Genomic DNA, 15,197 nt, shown 5'->3' with positions numbered 1-15,197 from the left:
GCGGTGGTATTTTTTACTTGGGCACATTCCCTTAAGAATGAAGTGCAATTAAAATAGTCAAACTGTGAAAATATCAAGGGACATACATGAGGCAAGCGTCCTGGCAAAAACACAAATTTTACTGCCGCTGCAGCAGATGTGGCGATTCAGCTGGTGTTATATTTGTTACAGTACGACAACATTTTGAAGAAGACAGCGAATTAATTTTTTCTTGGGAAAATAAAGTTATCACTCTGCATTACAGTGTTTATGTTGTGTATTTTTGTGGATCCAGAGATGACCTTGAAATCAGCCACAGTTTCTTATTTCTACACGTGATCAATTAGTTACAAACAAAGCATGTTGACGTGTACAAATGTAGTACGGTAAAAAGAAGTAAGTATAATACAGATTGCATTTGAGTAAATAAAAAAATGGCTGCATGGCCGAGAACAAAAGGAAAAATTCCATCATATTACATCATAAAATTCTGAGCTGTCAAAAGGCAACGTTCACAGCAGAACCTTCATTATGCCGGATTCACAAAGGAAACATTTCAAAACAAATCAAACAAGAAATCAAGTACAGTACATGGTGTATATCTCCTTTTTGTCTACATTTACTATGTCACAAAAAATATAAAAGAAAATTCTTTAAAATTTGTGTTTAATAAATGAATAGATTTTTTGGGACATGACTGTGACGGTCTGCTGTTTAAAGGTATGGGTTGCGCTGCAAGATGAACAAACACCTACTTGTTGGTATAACTCTCTTCTAGTATTGACAGCTAATTAGAGTTGTATGGTACGTTTAACGCACAGTAAATGCATACATAAAGAGGATATATAAATTATAATGCGTATTGTATTTCCCTTCCATAGATTAGATAATTCAGACCAAGGAATAATTTTATAATAAAAAAAAAAACTCACCCTAACTGATATAAAAATGCATTTTTGTGTAAATTATTAGTTTTTTGTGTAGTTTAACTTTTTCTGCTGTGCTGTGGTCAGACTGAGGCTGCAATGTGTGCAGCTCTGCTACAGTGAAGCTTGACCCCCCCCAAAAACAACAACAACAACAACAACAACAAAAACACACAATAGTGAATACCATGTTTGAGTGAAAATCCCTTACAACCAAAGAGGAACCAGTACATTTCTAGAGCAGCTACTCAGGGGCACATTTGCCAAAATGAGACTCAGAGAGGCAGAATTTTTCCACGAACCACAGCTTCAGTGTACAGTACGTGATGTGGCCACATTCTCCATTTAAATTGTGTTCACCACCATTACAAAGCCCACAGCTAAATGCAAGTCCTTTCAGTTGAAGTCATTGATTAGGAAAAAATAGAGGAGTAATTAGACTGAAGTAGAAGAAAAAGAAACATGAATTAATTCAGCATGGTCAATATGGGGATAAATCGTGCTTTATAAAAATAGTATTTTGTTCATAGCCATCTTGTGCTTTAAATAATCAGGGATTAAAGATGAATAATTGATGCTAATCAGAAACTGGTGCTTCAAAGTACCACTGTTAATCAAGTGGACACAATACATTCTTATAAATACAACACAATCAGTGTGTCTTAATTGTAACCCAAAACTACAAGAGATTAAAATAGAGTGATGAATTTCAACACTCACACTACATTAATAAGACACAAATGCGTACAGTATGCTTGTATGTGTGTCTGTATTTGCGTGGTTCCAGTGCTAGACATAAACTCATTGGTCTAAACTGCATAATAGTTGCTCAGGCACTTGTTTTAAGTCACAAAAAACAGATTAGAGATGGACTTTGTCAGACTTTTGATGGACAGGTCACATCAATTCATCCTGCTCTTTATTCACCAGCATTTAAGGACTCTTAATTTGCTCAGTGTCTCTCAATTTTATGGTGCAAACTGCTTGAGTCAGTAAATTTTCCATGAACAAAAAGACGAGTCATTGAATGGAATGCTATTGCTTTGATCTCAGAGATTGTATGTAAATTACTTTAAATTACTTAAAAAGTTTTGTGTGTGTGTGTGTGTAGATGTGTTATACAATGAATCTCTGCGTCAGAAGCTGGACTCAGCGACTGTTCTTTTGCGCCCCAGTGAGGTTGTGCTGTAACGAGTTCTCTGCAGGGTGCCATAAGATGGTTTGTCTGTTGTCAGGTTGTGTGATGGTGCCGGCGCTGTAGACATCCCATTACGATGCAAAGATGCTGTCCTACGCATGCTCTGTTCCGCTTTATTGGGGATGTTGGAGGAGCTCTGGGAGCGTTTGATGTCAGTCATGCTTCCAATCTTCCCGTTTGCCAGCTCATCAACCAGATGGCCAGAGCCATTAGACTTGCCTCCTTCCACTCCTGTTCTGCCTCCCGCTGCGCCATTAGACAGTGACAACCTTGACAAGGTCCTTCTGCCTCCTTCCTCATCGCCTCCTCTCCCTGACTCGCCCTCCTTGGACTTCCTTGAGTCCTTTTCCTTCTTCAGGAAGTTACCTTTGAAGAAAGAGAGCAGTCCCTCATGGCTCTTGGGCACTTCTCTATTCTTGGTCTTTGAGTTTTCATCATGTGCATGTTGTACGTGTTCCCTATTAGCCCGCTCACCCTTTTGTCTTCTCAGCGTCCCATCATGAAGGCTGGGTGTACTGTAGCTGGGCTGAACTCCAGCACTGGAACTCCGTTTTGTCTCAGTATCTTGGGAAGATTTGGAGGAGCTTTGCTTCATGGCTTCTTTTTTTCGGGTAAGGGTGTTACTGCTAGAGCTGGTGCTGATGTTAACTGTGCTCTCATGTCTTGTCTGGCTCCCCTTTGTGCGTCTCAGACTGGCTGTCTTGTCTGACGACCGCCTCTGGCCCTCCGGCACCTGAGGAAAGGGCTCCTCTCCCGCCTTACCGATACAACTTATACTCCCAACACTGGAAGACCGAACATTGTGTGCAGCACAGCCCTCAGTAGCTTCCTTTGAGCTACGTGGCTCGCTCATCAGTGTTACGATTGGATCCTGTGTGCACCGGGGTCGCCGGCCAGATTCTAAATACTGTACCAGCTCCACAGGGGCAGGATCTTGGACTGGGGGAGACACTGGGTCAGGTTTTCGTCTGTCCTTGGAACCAAAGGACCAGCGCAGGGGAAGCACTTTGCTCAGGGTGTCCTTGGTCTTGCTGGGGGCTCTCATGCTCACGCTGCGCCCCTGCAAACCCCGGACAAACGGCCTGCTTTCAAAGCCACCTGACAAGTACGTAGAGAGGAAATACTTTAGTTTTTATATTCAAATGCAATATCTTTGAGTAAATTGTTAATGAGCCACTAAATCATGCAAAATCCTAGAAGTGGTCACTTACCCCGTTCCCCTTTAAAGCCATTGTCAAGGAAGACTGGAGACTCTGGAGAGTCAGGTATGGAAGATGGGCAGGTGGTGGAGGAACGAGACACCAGACTGCCTCTCTTACTGTCCCCTGTCAGCCTGATAAGCCAGTGGTCTGACATCGACGAACTTGTAGAGCCTTTGAGACCAACAGACAGAAACACAAGATCAGAGGAGGAATATGATTTAGCATTGCACTCCTGTAACATTGTTGGATGATGTACAGTTGTTGAATTTTTTTTAAAACAGCTAATTTTACCATGAGCCAAAAGCCAAAATCAAAGTTGAGGATTGGGCTACAAAGATCTGGTGAGCTCACTTCTGTCTAATAACCCCAGACGTTTTTCATTTTCTATCTTGGAGTATTAAACCCCAACTGAGACTTCGCACAGATTCTTGTGGACAAGAAGCTTTATAACTTTTTTTTCCACCTATCTTTTGGTCCCAGCTTTAGTTTTCACTGTAATTGTAGTCTGGAAAACTTGTTGGCGTTAAGGCTGGCTCACCCTTTCTGAAAGGCAAAACAATCAGGAACCAGTGGGGGAGGCTAAGTGCGATGACCTTGAAGTAATGTCTAAATGTAGTTTCAGCAGTGGTAGAGTTTCAGTGAATATGGTGGTTAATGCTGATTGTTTAAAGGCTGCTCCAATAGATCCAAAATGACCTCAAGGGTACGCCAAGTAGGATGCAAAGATGGAAATTGCTTTTCTGTGGAGAATGACCAGACCTATTTATTCGCACAGTGAATTTGTGTCTGGTAACACCACACTAGTAGCTGTAGTCCTTTGAGTGTAAATCACTGTTGCCCAAGTTATATATGACTAAGCGTGGCCAAACACATATATTCACAACTCCCCAAAACCCGTAAATTGAAATACACTGGTGAATTGATTATTCAAATACCACAAATATTTCAAATACCACAATGTAAAACCTTCCAGGAGTGTATTAAGAATAATGTGTCTAGCATTTAAAGATTTATTTAAGTAAGTAAACGTAGAGAGGTAACAAATAAATGGTTCCCTTCAGTGTTATATTGTTGGATTATTATTGCTCATGCATCAATATGTGAGCATCATTATAAAGTGATTTCTAGTTGAGGTGAAACATTCATTTATTTAAACCTAAAGCAAGACATTTGTTACGGTTACAGAATGTTTTTGTAATTAGTAAGGATTAGGAGGATGCATTTAAAAGAGCAAGGAAAGTTAGGATTAGATTGTAGTGTTTATCCGGTATATGTTTGTATTGGGAAAAAAATAACACTGAATTACTGCTTAATTTGTTGTGGACGATTGGGGTGCCATGGAAACAATGTATTTTATGACATGCAAATCTGAAAATGTAACCACCATATGCTATATGTCTGGATGCATTTACTATTGTGGCAATGTTACATTTGTATTATTTGTGGTTCTCCCTTATAAAACCACTGTCCCTGAATGCCCCACAGTGGTGTGCATGGTTGGGCGGGTGAACCGACAAAACGTAAAGTTTTTACTGACCCTGTTTGACTTTCCCAATGCACCTCTGGTGCTTCCTCATTACTGCTTGCTGTATTAAGTATGAGCAAGTAAATGTGTATCACAAATGTCCTGTCTTGCAGTGTTAATGAAAGTAAAAAATTATTTGTGGATCGGCCTTATGAACATCAGCCCAGTAGTCTTTCTGTAATACCTCCAGCTTTGAAGGCATTTCTGTTCTGATTGTAAATGGGACAAGATGATGGCCATCGAGATACAAGAAGGCACAAATAACAAATTGCAAAAGTTTCAGCTTTGATTTTTACTGTTGAAAGAGGATAACATTAAGTTCCCCTAGAACAATGCCATTTGACACTCACTTAAAAACATTTCCTCTGGTCTGTTTGAGCATATCAGCTTTCAGTTTAGAGGGATCCAAGTTTGTTTATTTTCCATATGCAAGACATACTAGACACAAAAAATTTGCTTCGATATGTTTTTTCATGTTTAAGTCTGACTGGCTTACACCTCAGGTATCAAATCTGTGCACTTCACATTTTGTCTCTAATATCTTGGGTCTAGAAGCTTGACATACAGCCTATTGGTTTTACACAGATGAAGTATGCTTTTGATAGGGAAGGAAAGTTTATAAAGATAAAGGTTGATACATTAACGATTAGAGGCATTCTGACATTTGTAGTACCCGTATCTTCTTGCTCTTCACTGAACAGCCATGGAAAAAGGGTTCAAGTTCATCTGTAGACATTCATTACTGTTATCCTATCTGGTGTTTAGTTCTTTACATACCTTTGCCAGTGGCATGTTTTTCTCATACTTGAAAAATTATATTTCCAGCAAAAATCAGTAGATCCCAAACAAAGGCTTGACTATGCTGTATAAGACTGACAGAAGGTGCCAAAAGAAATGGCCCTGCGGCCAAGGTTTCATTGATGTTGAAAGAGCAGCTTTCATGCTGGTAGTTCAAGACCTTTAAAAAGATAATAATTTTATTATTTAGTAAAACAATTCCACAGTACCCACTCTAGTCGATCGTTATTAACCTTTCACTGCTCTTTCAATCTTTACAGCTAGTAGTTAAGCAATTTCTGAATGAGTTTTTCTTTTCTGATGTCCTTTATTTTATTTTTTATGCTAACAGGGCCAGGACTCAGATTTTTCAATATATGGTGTTAAGAAGAGAAAATGCACACGTAATGAATAAAAGTGTCACATTAAAAATATGTGATAGACATGATATCAACAGGGGGGTGGGGGGATAAAGGTGGGCCTGATTTACTAAACGTTTGCGTATGTAAAATCATGTGGAAACTTCACACTACCCGCAAAAAAAATGCCCAAACAGATTTACTAATGACGTGCAGTGAGGATTGCGTCTTTCAAATGTGTAATTTAACACACGTTGTCCATTTTGAGTGTTTGCCTGCATGCATATGTAATATTGGGCGTTTCTACTTGAAGGTTCAAAATACTGGGAGGGGAAATGCAAATAGAAAAATTCTGCACCTGTAACGATATTTACTAAACCTGAAAGTAGAAATAGGAGAAGTGATTGCGTGTATATTTTAGTATCACTGAAAGGCACGCATTAATCAGGTGCGCAAATCTGGAGAGGTGGCTGCTCTTATTGTGGTGAGAAGGAGATGCAGAGAAACCAAAGAATACGCAGATAACGTGGTTTTACACTTGTGGAAACATTTTTGAGATGACAGGCAAAAATTATTCAGACATATCGTTTGTCCAGCCATGACATTTCTGAGCGATTAAATTAACTAAATGATGATTGACAGCCAACAACAAGGACGAGCCTCGAAATACCAGCAATTAAAAAACTTTTTACAACTCAGCATTGTCCTGCATCTGGGTTGTTTCAGCGTATCGTTATTTGGATATCCCACCCAGTCCCGTTATTCAGGTGTGCTGTCACAGGTACTGAATGTATCCCGCAGAATTCACAGGTAGCTTCATGAGGTTCACGAGCACTCGCGAGGCACTGAATGAAAAGTCACTTGCTCGGCACAGAGGGAACATGCAAACTCTGCACAGAAAGGCCCAGGCCTGGATTTGAACCCAGAACCTTTTTGCTGTGAGGCGACAATGCTAACCACTGCCCCTATTATTTGAGATCTTAGTAAATCAGGCCCTTTGAGTGCAAACCACTGTTGCCTAAGTAACTCTTTAAGGTAAATCTTGAACATCTTGTTCTCTTTAGCGATAAACGGTACCATTAGCTGTGTTTTTGGACTTCACTTCCCAGAGATGTGTGATGTGGTTGGGTAACTGAAAAAAGGTCATTGAACTGTGACACTTGGGATTTTTCCCAGGAATGTCACCACTGACACCCAACGCATTCAATTTGTAATATTAAAATACAATTTCAATTGTGTGACTGAACAGACATTTATTTCTTAATATGAAAATCTTTTAGATTATTACTTTAATTCTTAAGTACACGCATTCATTTAATATTTAAATATTTTGTCCATTTTGGATATTTCAATAAAATAGTGAGCTCTTTTGTCCATTAAATTATTTATGCTATCTAGCCTGCTTGTCATTTGATAGCTTACCTCTGACGGAGCTACTGGCTGACCATGGAGGGATGGTGTTGCGTCTCTCGTAGAAAAGGATGTACGCTCCTCTGGTACAGACTTCCTCCTCTGGCACCAGGTCTACGCTGCTGTCATCGTAGCTATACCACTGGCCATCCACTGAATTCCTACAGTAAGCTGGAATAGAAAATGACAAGTATATCAATATGTGTAACTTAATGGTTAGAAAATGCTCAAATCATGTCATGTAAAAGTTAAAGAATGGGATATTTACTCATTTTTACTACGACTATTATTATTACCAGAAAATTTCATGGAGACCAAACAATTAATTTATTCCATGAACATGTATTACCTGTGTAGCTCCATACTCACTGGTCTCTACAAACATATAGTGTTAATAGAAGAGCTACAATTTTTACGATTTACATATAAAATCAATCTGCTTTACACATGCTGTTATTATCAAGAAAAAAAACGGTAAAAGGAAATGGATCCAACTACATATGTTAGACTAATTGTATTTCACAAAGTATAACACAGAGAGCTGTCCACTAACCACACAATAATTCTTCTTTAGTGCAGAGTGTTGTTTCTTTTTGGTAATTAGTCCATCAGTCAGGTGACAACCGATGCCTATATTAAACTTTTATTAAAGGTAAATGACACGTAATATCACTTCATGTTCATCTTACAATGTGTAAGACTCCCACCTCCATGCCAAGACCCAGACTTGACTGTGTTAAGAGCCTGTTATGGTGACAACTGCTGCTTCCTCCTCATCTCCTACTGTCTCCAATTTCATTACATATTAGCCTCAATGATGAGTGTCTTCTCAAATTTGATCACTGATTGTAACTACAATTTTGTGTTAAAATAAAGTTACATAATAATAATCTAATATGTGACTGAAGTTCATGTGACCGGTGGTACAGCATTAACCTCATTAACCACATATTGGCAGTCTATGGCCATGTTGGCAATTAAGGAAATTCATCACATGTAGGAACTTATTCTGCTGCAGTTACTGTCTAAAATCCAAATTGTGGCCAATGGTTTGTATCCAAACCTTTTCTTCAAGCAGAAAACACTACATATTTACTTAGCCGTTTACTCTAGTGAGTATGTCATCAATAACTTGAGATTCCCTAATTAAAATGAATGTTGTCTTCCTAATGTTTATTCTTTTACAGTCTAATACAGGGATGGCACAGCATCTCGTCTCTGTTGATACCCATATGGGGACTGGGATTTGAAAAGTTATTAGTCTGAGGTTATGGCCCGTTTTGTGTACGGGGCTATTTATAGAAGGCCATCTTTATTTATTTTTAAATCTTGAATCCTACTTATCATGAATTGATAGACTCATTGCAAGACAACTCTACAATGCAGCACTGATGTGTTATTCTTCATAACGACATCAGCAAATGAACTCAAAGATTGAACTTAGACTTTCCACAACAAATACATTGGCTAAAAGTAAGCATCATGTTCCAGTTGAAATTATTCAAGAACAGGATCCTAAAATGATGGTTTGATCAACAGTCAAAAAAATAAAGCCAACAGTAAAATATAGAAAATATGCATTCACTGGTATGATGTGAAAGAAAGTAAACAAATGCTCATTATCAGTAAAGGTGAATTCCCCAAATGTTAGTATTTTCAGCCGATTAATGACTGAGTTAATAATTTATCATATCACGCAGTTCCATACCTGTATAATGTCCTCCGTGCATTCCTCCATGATGGTTACACACAGCGTAGAGATCATATAGATATTCGTGAGGGAGGATCATGTCAGCAGATTGGTGGTGTTGGCCTGAGGGCTCTTTCCAGGAGGATGTTAATGGTCCCAGGTTCAGGTTCCTCACACTCTGACTTCTCTTCACTACATGGGGTGCCATGTCCAGACCAGTCAGAGGGAAACGCACCAGGGTTGACAGCTTGTTCCTTCGCTCGCCCACCTGTTTCAACATTTGTTATTTATATATAGAGTCCATATACTGTTGCTTCAGAAAGTATTCAGAGCCCTTCACTATTTTGAACACTTTATAGATAGGTTTGAATTATATTTCAAAAATTGTAGTTTCCCCATCAATCTACGCTCATTAACCCATCATTTAAATATGAAACCATGTTTTTAGAAATGTTCTTGCAACTTCTTAAAAATCTAAAAGGGATATTTCTCATTTATGGCACCATAAACTGTGGTTAGGGGCATCCTGTTAGCTAGCCTAATCCTTGAAATGTTTCTTGAATTTTACTCAGTCCACCAGTTGCAAACTGAGTGGATTGGTGAATTTAGAAAGGGACACACCATTAAATGCAAGGCACTCTCTGTAGACCTCCACAATAAAACTGTAGCGACTCATCGGTCAGGGACAGGGTATGAAACCATTTATAAAGTTTTCAGTGTTCTCAGAGCCAAGTGGCCTCAACAGCTGTGAGGTGGAAAAAGTTTGTAACCAATAAGACTCTTCCAAATGTTGATCGGGTCTGAATTTAGGGTCTGAATGTCCAAAATCATGTTTTCATTTTATCATAATGTGACTTTAAACTGATTTGGAAAATGTCAACATTATTCAAATAAAGTCAGTTTTAAAACACTATAAAGTGTTCAAAAAGTGAACTGATCACTGACATGACAGTGTCTGCAGGCAGAAACAAAAAAAATCATATCATTACACATATTTCATGATTTTGTATGAAGCTGAGGATTGGAGATACAGATTCAATACTGGTCTGATTAAACAGCTATCAAATTAATTTAGTATCAAATAAGTAAATACAAATCAATCACATAAAAATGGACGAGGACTGGCATCACAGGTGTCTGTAGGTTGAAACTTTTAGTCATGTTCATTGGACCACTAATCTTTCTGATGTCACAGCAGGATTACTGCTTTTAATGGCAAAAAGAGAATACACAAACATCTGATTGTGATTTTCTGTTGCTCTCCTGTGAGAGAAGTGATTTATAAGAGCGGATTTAGCCACTGAGAAAAGTTTCAGAAGCAGTTTTCAGCAAAATGTGACTTATTAATAAGTATGTATTTTTCCTTCGTAAGATTTTTTTTTTTACTATTGAAGATCCAGTATCCCTGGGATTGGCATTTTATCATAATGGAAGAGCCCACATGGTTCCCTGATTTTATAAATTGTGTTGTGCAGCGCACTGACTTCACGACAGAGTAATTGATTGTTTTTCTAATGGAGAGACTGAAAGAGGTTACATTGGTCAGATGTGAGAAACCGAGGCTTGGAATGAAAATTTGGAGGAAAGTGTCTGATGTGATGGCTGGGGTTTAACTTCTGGGGCCTCAGTGAGCCAAGGGTTCAGCACAGCACCTGCTAGTGAGACCACAATCAGCGCGGAGAGGCAGAGGGGTGCCAAACACTGGATGACAGTGGACTCAACCATAGCTGCCAAAGCGGTATTTGGTATGCGCAATGTTTTCTCTCTGGGTATCAAAGAGTCCGACTTTGTTTGGCAGTAGGAGTGGTCACAGCACTGACTGCCAGCTGTGGATAATTGATGGGACACAAAACAAAACAAAAATGTCTTTCTACATGCTCCCACGAATGGCATTCCTGAACTACATGCAATAAGAACTGATTAAAAATCACAATATGTTTTAATGTTCTGAATAATGAAGAGAATATTCTGTTATATATAAAAATGTGTGGCAGCTTCTGAAATAGATTACCGAAAAACATTACTGAGAAGATAAACTGTTCGTATAGTCGGGGAAAAGAAAAGCACTTCCCACAATGCAACTCAGCAGTGCCTTTTATTAGACTCATCCTACCTCCTACATGATCCTTTCTTTCAAACTCCTAACCTCTAGTGTTTAATGCAGGCTTTGTGTTAAAAACAAAAAACTTTTTTTGGGGGGGGGAATGGTTTCCCGAGCGATCAAAGAATTTATAAAAGCTCTTTTCAGAGGCTGAGTAGTACCGTAGAGTTAACAGAAGTTTATGTGTGAAGCTGATGAGAAGAGTAGGTGACCTTCACACAGCAGATATTAAGCATCTAATGTGACAACAGCAGCACCAACTTGCCGGGGTCCAACCCCCTGGGATTTTTGTTTGACCATCTCTTTCTACAGACAGAGACAACAATGTAAGCTTTATCTTGTCTGTCCCCAGTCACTTCAACTGGTTTTGCAGAGGAAAACGAAATTAATAAACTGTGTATCCCAGTCTGAATTCAAGATTATTGTAAACTCTATGGTAAATGATTCCTGCACTGATTTCTCCAAATTTTCGGAATCTTCATACATTATCACCTTGTCACCATGTTTTCAGTATTGTTTTATTCGATTACCTCATGTTGTACCATCTGGCCTGAAACTAGTAATGCTGCCTGGTAATATAGAGGTTCAATTATGAAAAAATATTATTACTTCGTTTGTTAACATGAACAATATGGCCCAATGTCTCCCCAACATAAAGTAAAGCTAATGAAATCCATATTCTTAACCACAGTCAATATTTAGACAATATACTGTATGTTGTTAGATATGTTGGAACTTATCTATTGATAACATATCTATTGAAATATTTTCACAGCGTGACAAAAATAAAGGAACTAACATTGAAACTTTCATCAAATCTTAATGCACACGAGCAACATATCCAAACAGAAATATATGAACAGTACCTTTTGCTACTTAACATATTAATGAGACAGTTATCATTCATTTATTTATTGTTCATTTAACCAAGCAGAATATAATTTTCAACTCTAGACCATAACCTCATCATGAATGTCTGTACTAATTTTCATCATGACAATATGTTGAGATATTTCTCGAGACATTTTAAATGTAGACTTGTTTGCGGCACTGCAGGAAGGATCAGGGGATCACCAAAGTCAAAGTTGGCGCAGCCAGGCTAATGGATGATATCAGTCTTGCAGAAATGTGTGTAGAGATGCTCTGCCATTCTGCCACATAATTCAGCTGCTTTTTGCTGGAGGTTTCTCAACCTTCAAATAAGGGGGCATACATCCTAAATTTCACCTGACCTGACACTCTAGGTGATTTCTGCACTGTGCTTATGTTGAAAAATTCCCCCAATTATTGAGATTAAGTATTATCTTTTCATTTAACATTTCGCATATAAACTTTTATCCATGGTGCCATTGATAAATGTCATCTTCCCGATAGCTTTTGTACTTATGCAGCCCCATATCAACACACACTGATCTCCATGCTTAATGGCTGGCACTATGCAGTCTCTGTTGTACATCTGTCCAGGTTCACATGAAACATGCTGGAGCGCATCCAATCCAAAAAGAAAACATTTTAGTTTAATCTGTTCAAAGAATATGCTTCCAATATTCATCAAATTTATTGTTATGTTTGGCAAAACTTAATCTTGCAGTTTTTTGCCAATTTATTGGCAGTGGTTTTCCTCTTGGACACTGTCTAAATAATCCCTGTGCCACAACACTTACACACGCGTGTTTTTCAATGCATAGCTGCGTTAAGAACACATTTTCATTTTACTGTTAGTATGGCACGTCTGTGTGTTTCAGCTTATGTTCCATTGCCCAACAGATGCCCTGGCCTATCCTTGTGACCTTGTCCTTGTGTAAATGCAATTCCTTTACTCCTTTCTACATATTTGTTGCAATGCAGATGTCATAATTGTATTAATTTTTTGTGCATTTAAGTTGTGTTCAATGCAGTCTATCTAACCTTTTTTTTTTTTTTTTTTATCAATAACCTTCACTTCAACTTAAAAATAACATTACTATTGTCAGGTGATACAACTTTAAATCATTTAAAAGTTTTGTGATATTGCAAAGGGGGTATACTCAGTCTTGTAAGACTGCTGTACCTGGCTCTTCAGCTGCTACATACTCCGCTATATATTTATCAGCTAATCGCCACTACGAATGATGCCGTTCACATTACACATAGTCCTTTGATCAATTGTTAGAAGAAAAATGTTGATTAGTGCAGTTTTAAGAGATGAGTATTTTATTGCAAGATAAAGTAGAGTAGAGTCTTTACCAGGGGTCCCTTCAGAGCCCGCCTACCTGTCTGAAGCGCTTGAGATGGAGGATCAATATGTCAGGCAGTGTCCACAGGCTCATCTTCACCATGCCCTGTTGAAGCTGCTTGCAGTGAGGACACTTCCAGGCATCATCTGGCGCAAGCTAGTATCAAACACAAATAAAAACAATTATTGTATAAATGTTACATTTTATGTATAATGAAATTGCCTTCATATCAAAGCAGGTGATATTTTATTTCCTATTTATCAACTCTGTCCTGATCACATCACAGTTTTTTTTACTTGTTTAATACCATAATCAAGCTTGATTACATGAAAGCGTTTTAATATACTTGTTGTCCTACTTTAGCTTGCCTGGCTAATTATGGTGATGCTTCACATTTTGGTGTTGCTTCTCCCCAAAAAGTAGAGCACAAGATGTTGTTTAGATTATGTGTTTTTAATGTGTTCAGGAGATCAAACTGCCTCATCCCACACTGGTGTGTCATTTAACAGAACATAATTATGCAGGAGATTGGAAATATATCATAGGCTTGACAATCTTGTCTGTCTACACTAAAGTGATGCTTTATTGCACTGCCAATTCCACTGAGCACTTGAATTGATTCCTGCAACCCTATTACACTAATAACTGAAATGAGTACTTGTTCTACTAGTAAGCAGCGTGACTGCTATACCACTGTGTGTGTGTGTGTGCGTGTGTGTGTGCGTGTACTTGTACGACTCTTTAAAGAACTGTTTTTTTGTTTTGTTTTGGAATTTTAGACACTGAGAATTAAGGACATTTTGAGAGAGTGAATTCTTTTTTACAGGTCTTCCTGACACAACTTCAAAGTGCTTTCTAAGGATTAAGACTTGGTCTTAAGATCTAAAGATTTGGGTGGGAATGTATTATGTCAGCGATAGAAGATGGTACATCTCAATTCCCAAGAGAGTCCAAGCACAGAGAAAAAGCAAATCAGGGGAACATACATTTTGTGAAGAGATTTCCTTTGCAATCAAGTGTCACCTGCAGTGATGACAGTAATTGATGGTGTCTGCACTGCTGGATCACAAGTTGTTAGTGGTCTGAAACAGCTATGTGGAATCTTGGTGCTTTAAAGTTGGTATTTGAACAGATGATGTAATTCATTGCTCAAATACCAAGGAAAGGGTTAATATTATTAATGTTGCTATTTTGTACCACTGTACTGTGTAACAGTAGAGTAGCCAGCAAGACAAGTCACCAAGTCATGAACTTGTAGTTGTTATATAGTATTCCAGGTAAAGAAAAGGATTTAATAAAAAAAAAAGAGTGGTTTTGTGTGCTGAGCTCAATGTCACCGTTTGCTAGAATAGTAGTGTATGATTACAATACCACAGCATAAAATGTTGTTTGTCACGTTGTGTTATACATTGAATAAGGAATAGTCTACAAATATCTCAACTTAAAATGATCTGCATGAGTCAATAAATTGAGAATAGAAAGACTTGCTCTCAAAAACTATTTGCGAGCTTTCCCACATCCGCCATAAATGTTTAATTCAAAATATAATTTTAAGTTCATTAAATAAAAAACAACATGAAGATTTAAATGATCTAATCAGTGTTTGTTGCTGGGTTCACTACACGATTTCACAATTTATTTTATAACCTATACTACAATGAGAAAATAATATGAACATATGTCTTAAGAGGATCTTACACTGAATCTGAATTAAAAAAAACAACAACTTTTATGCATACTTTCTAATACTACAAAATAGAAAAATAAAAGGACCAACATAAAGCTTTAAAAAAACAACCAAATGAAGATCAGTA

At 38.0% G+C, this 15,197-nt stretch overlaps 1 protein-coding gene across 1 annotated transcript in view; it reads right to left on the bottom strand.

Annotated features, from left to right (window-relative positions):
* Positions 1 to 238: 238 nt before the first annotated feature.
* Positions 239 to 15,197, bottom strand: part of usp43a (ubiquitin specific peptidase 43a) — a 99,477-nt gene continuing 84,518 nt past the window's right edge. The window contains exons 12-16 of the mRNA XM_069697225.1: positions 13,420 to 13,539; positions 9,085 to 9,334; positions 7,389 to 7,547; positions 3,315 to 3,476; positions 239 to 3,201 (exon numbers count right to left, since the gene is read on the bottom strand). Of these exons, the coding sequence (XP_069553326.1) occupies positions 2,042 to 3,201; positions 3,315 to 3,476; positions 7,389 to 7,547; positions 9,085 to 9,334; positions 13,420 to 13,539 (1,851 nt within the window). The 3' untranslated portion in view covers positions 239 to 2,041. The remainder of the gene's footprint in view (positions 3,202 to 3,314; positions 3,477 to 7,388; positions 7,548 to 9,084; positions 9,335 to 13,419; positions 13,540 to 15,197) is intronic.

The sequence above is a fragment of the Brachyistius frenatus genome, unplaced genomic scaffold (genome assembly GCF_029030835.1).
Source record: "Brachyistius frenatus isolate BFR_SWC_R1_liver_20210118 unplaced genomic scaffold, ASM2903083v1 Contig_23, whole genome shotgun sequence".
NCBI classification, from domain to species: Eukaryota; Metazoa; Chordata; class Actinopteri; family Embiotocidae; genus Brachyistius; species Brachyistius frenatus.
This window is presented reverse-complemented; position numbering and strand designations above follow the sequence as displayed.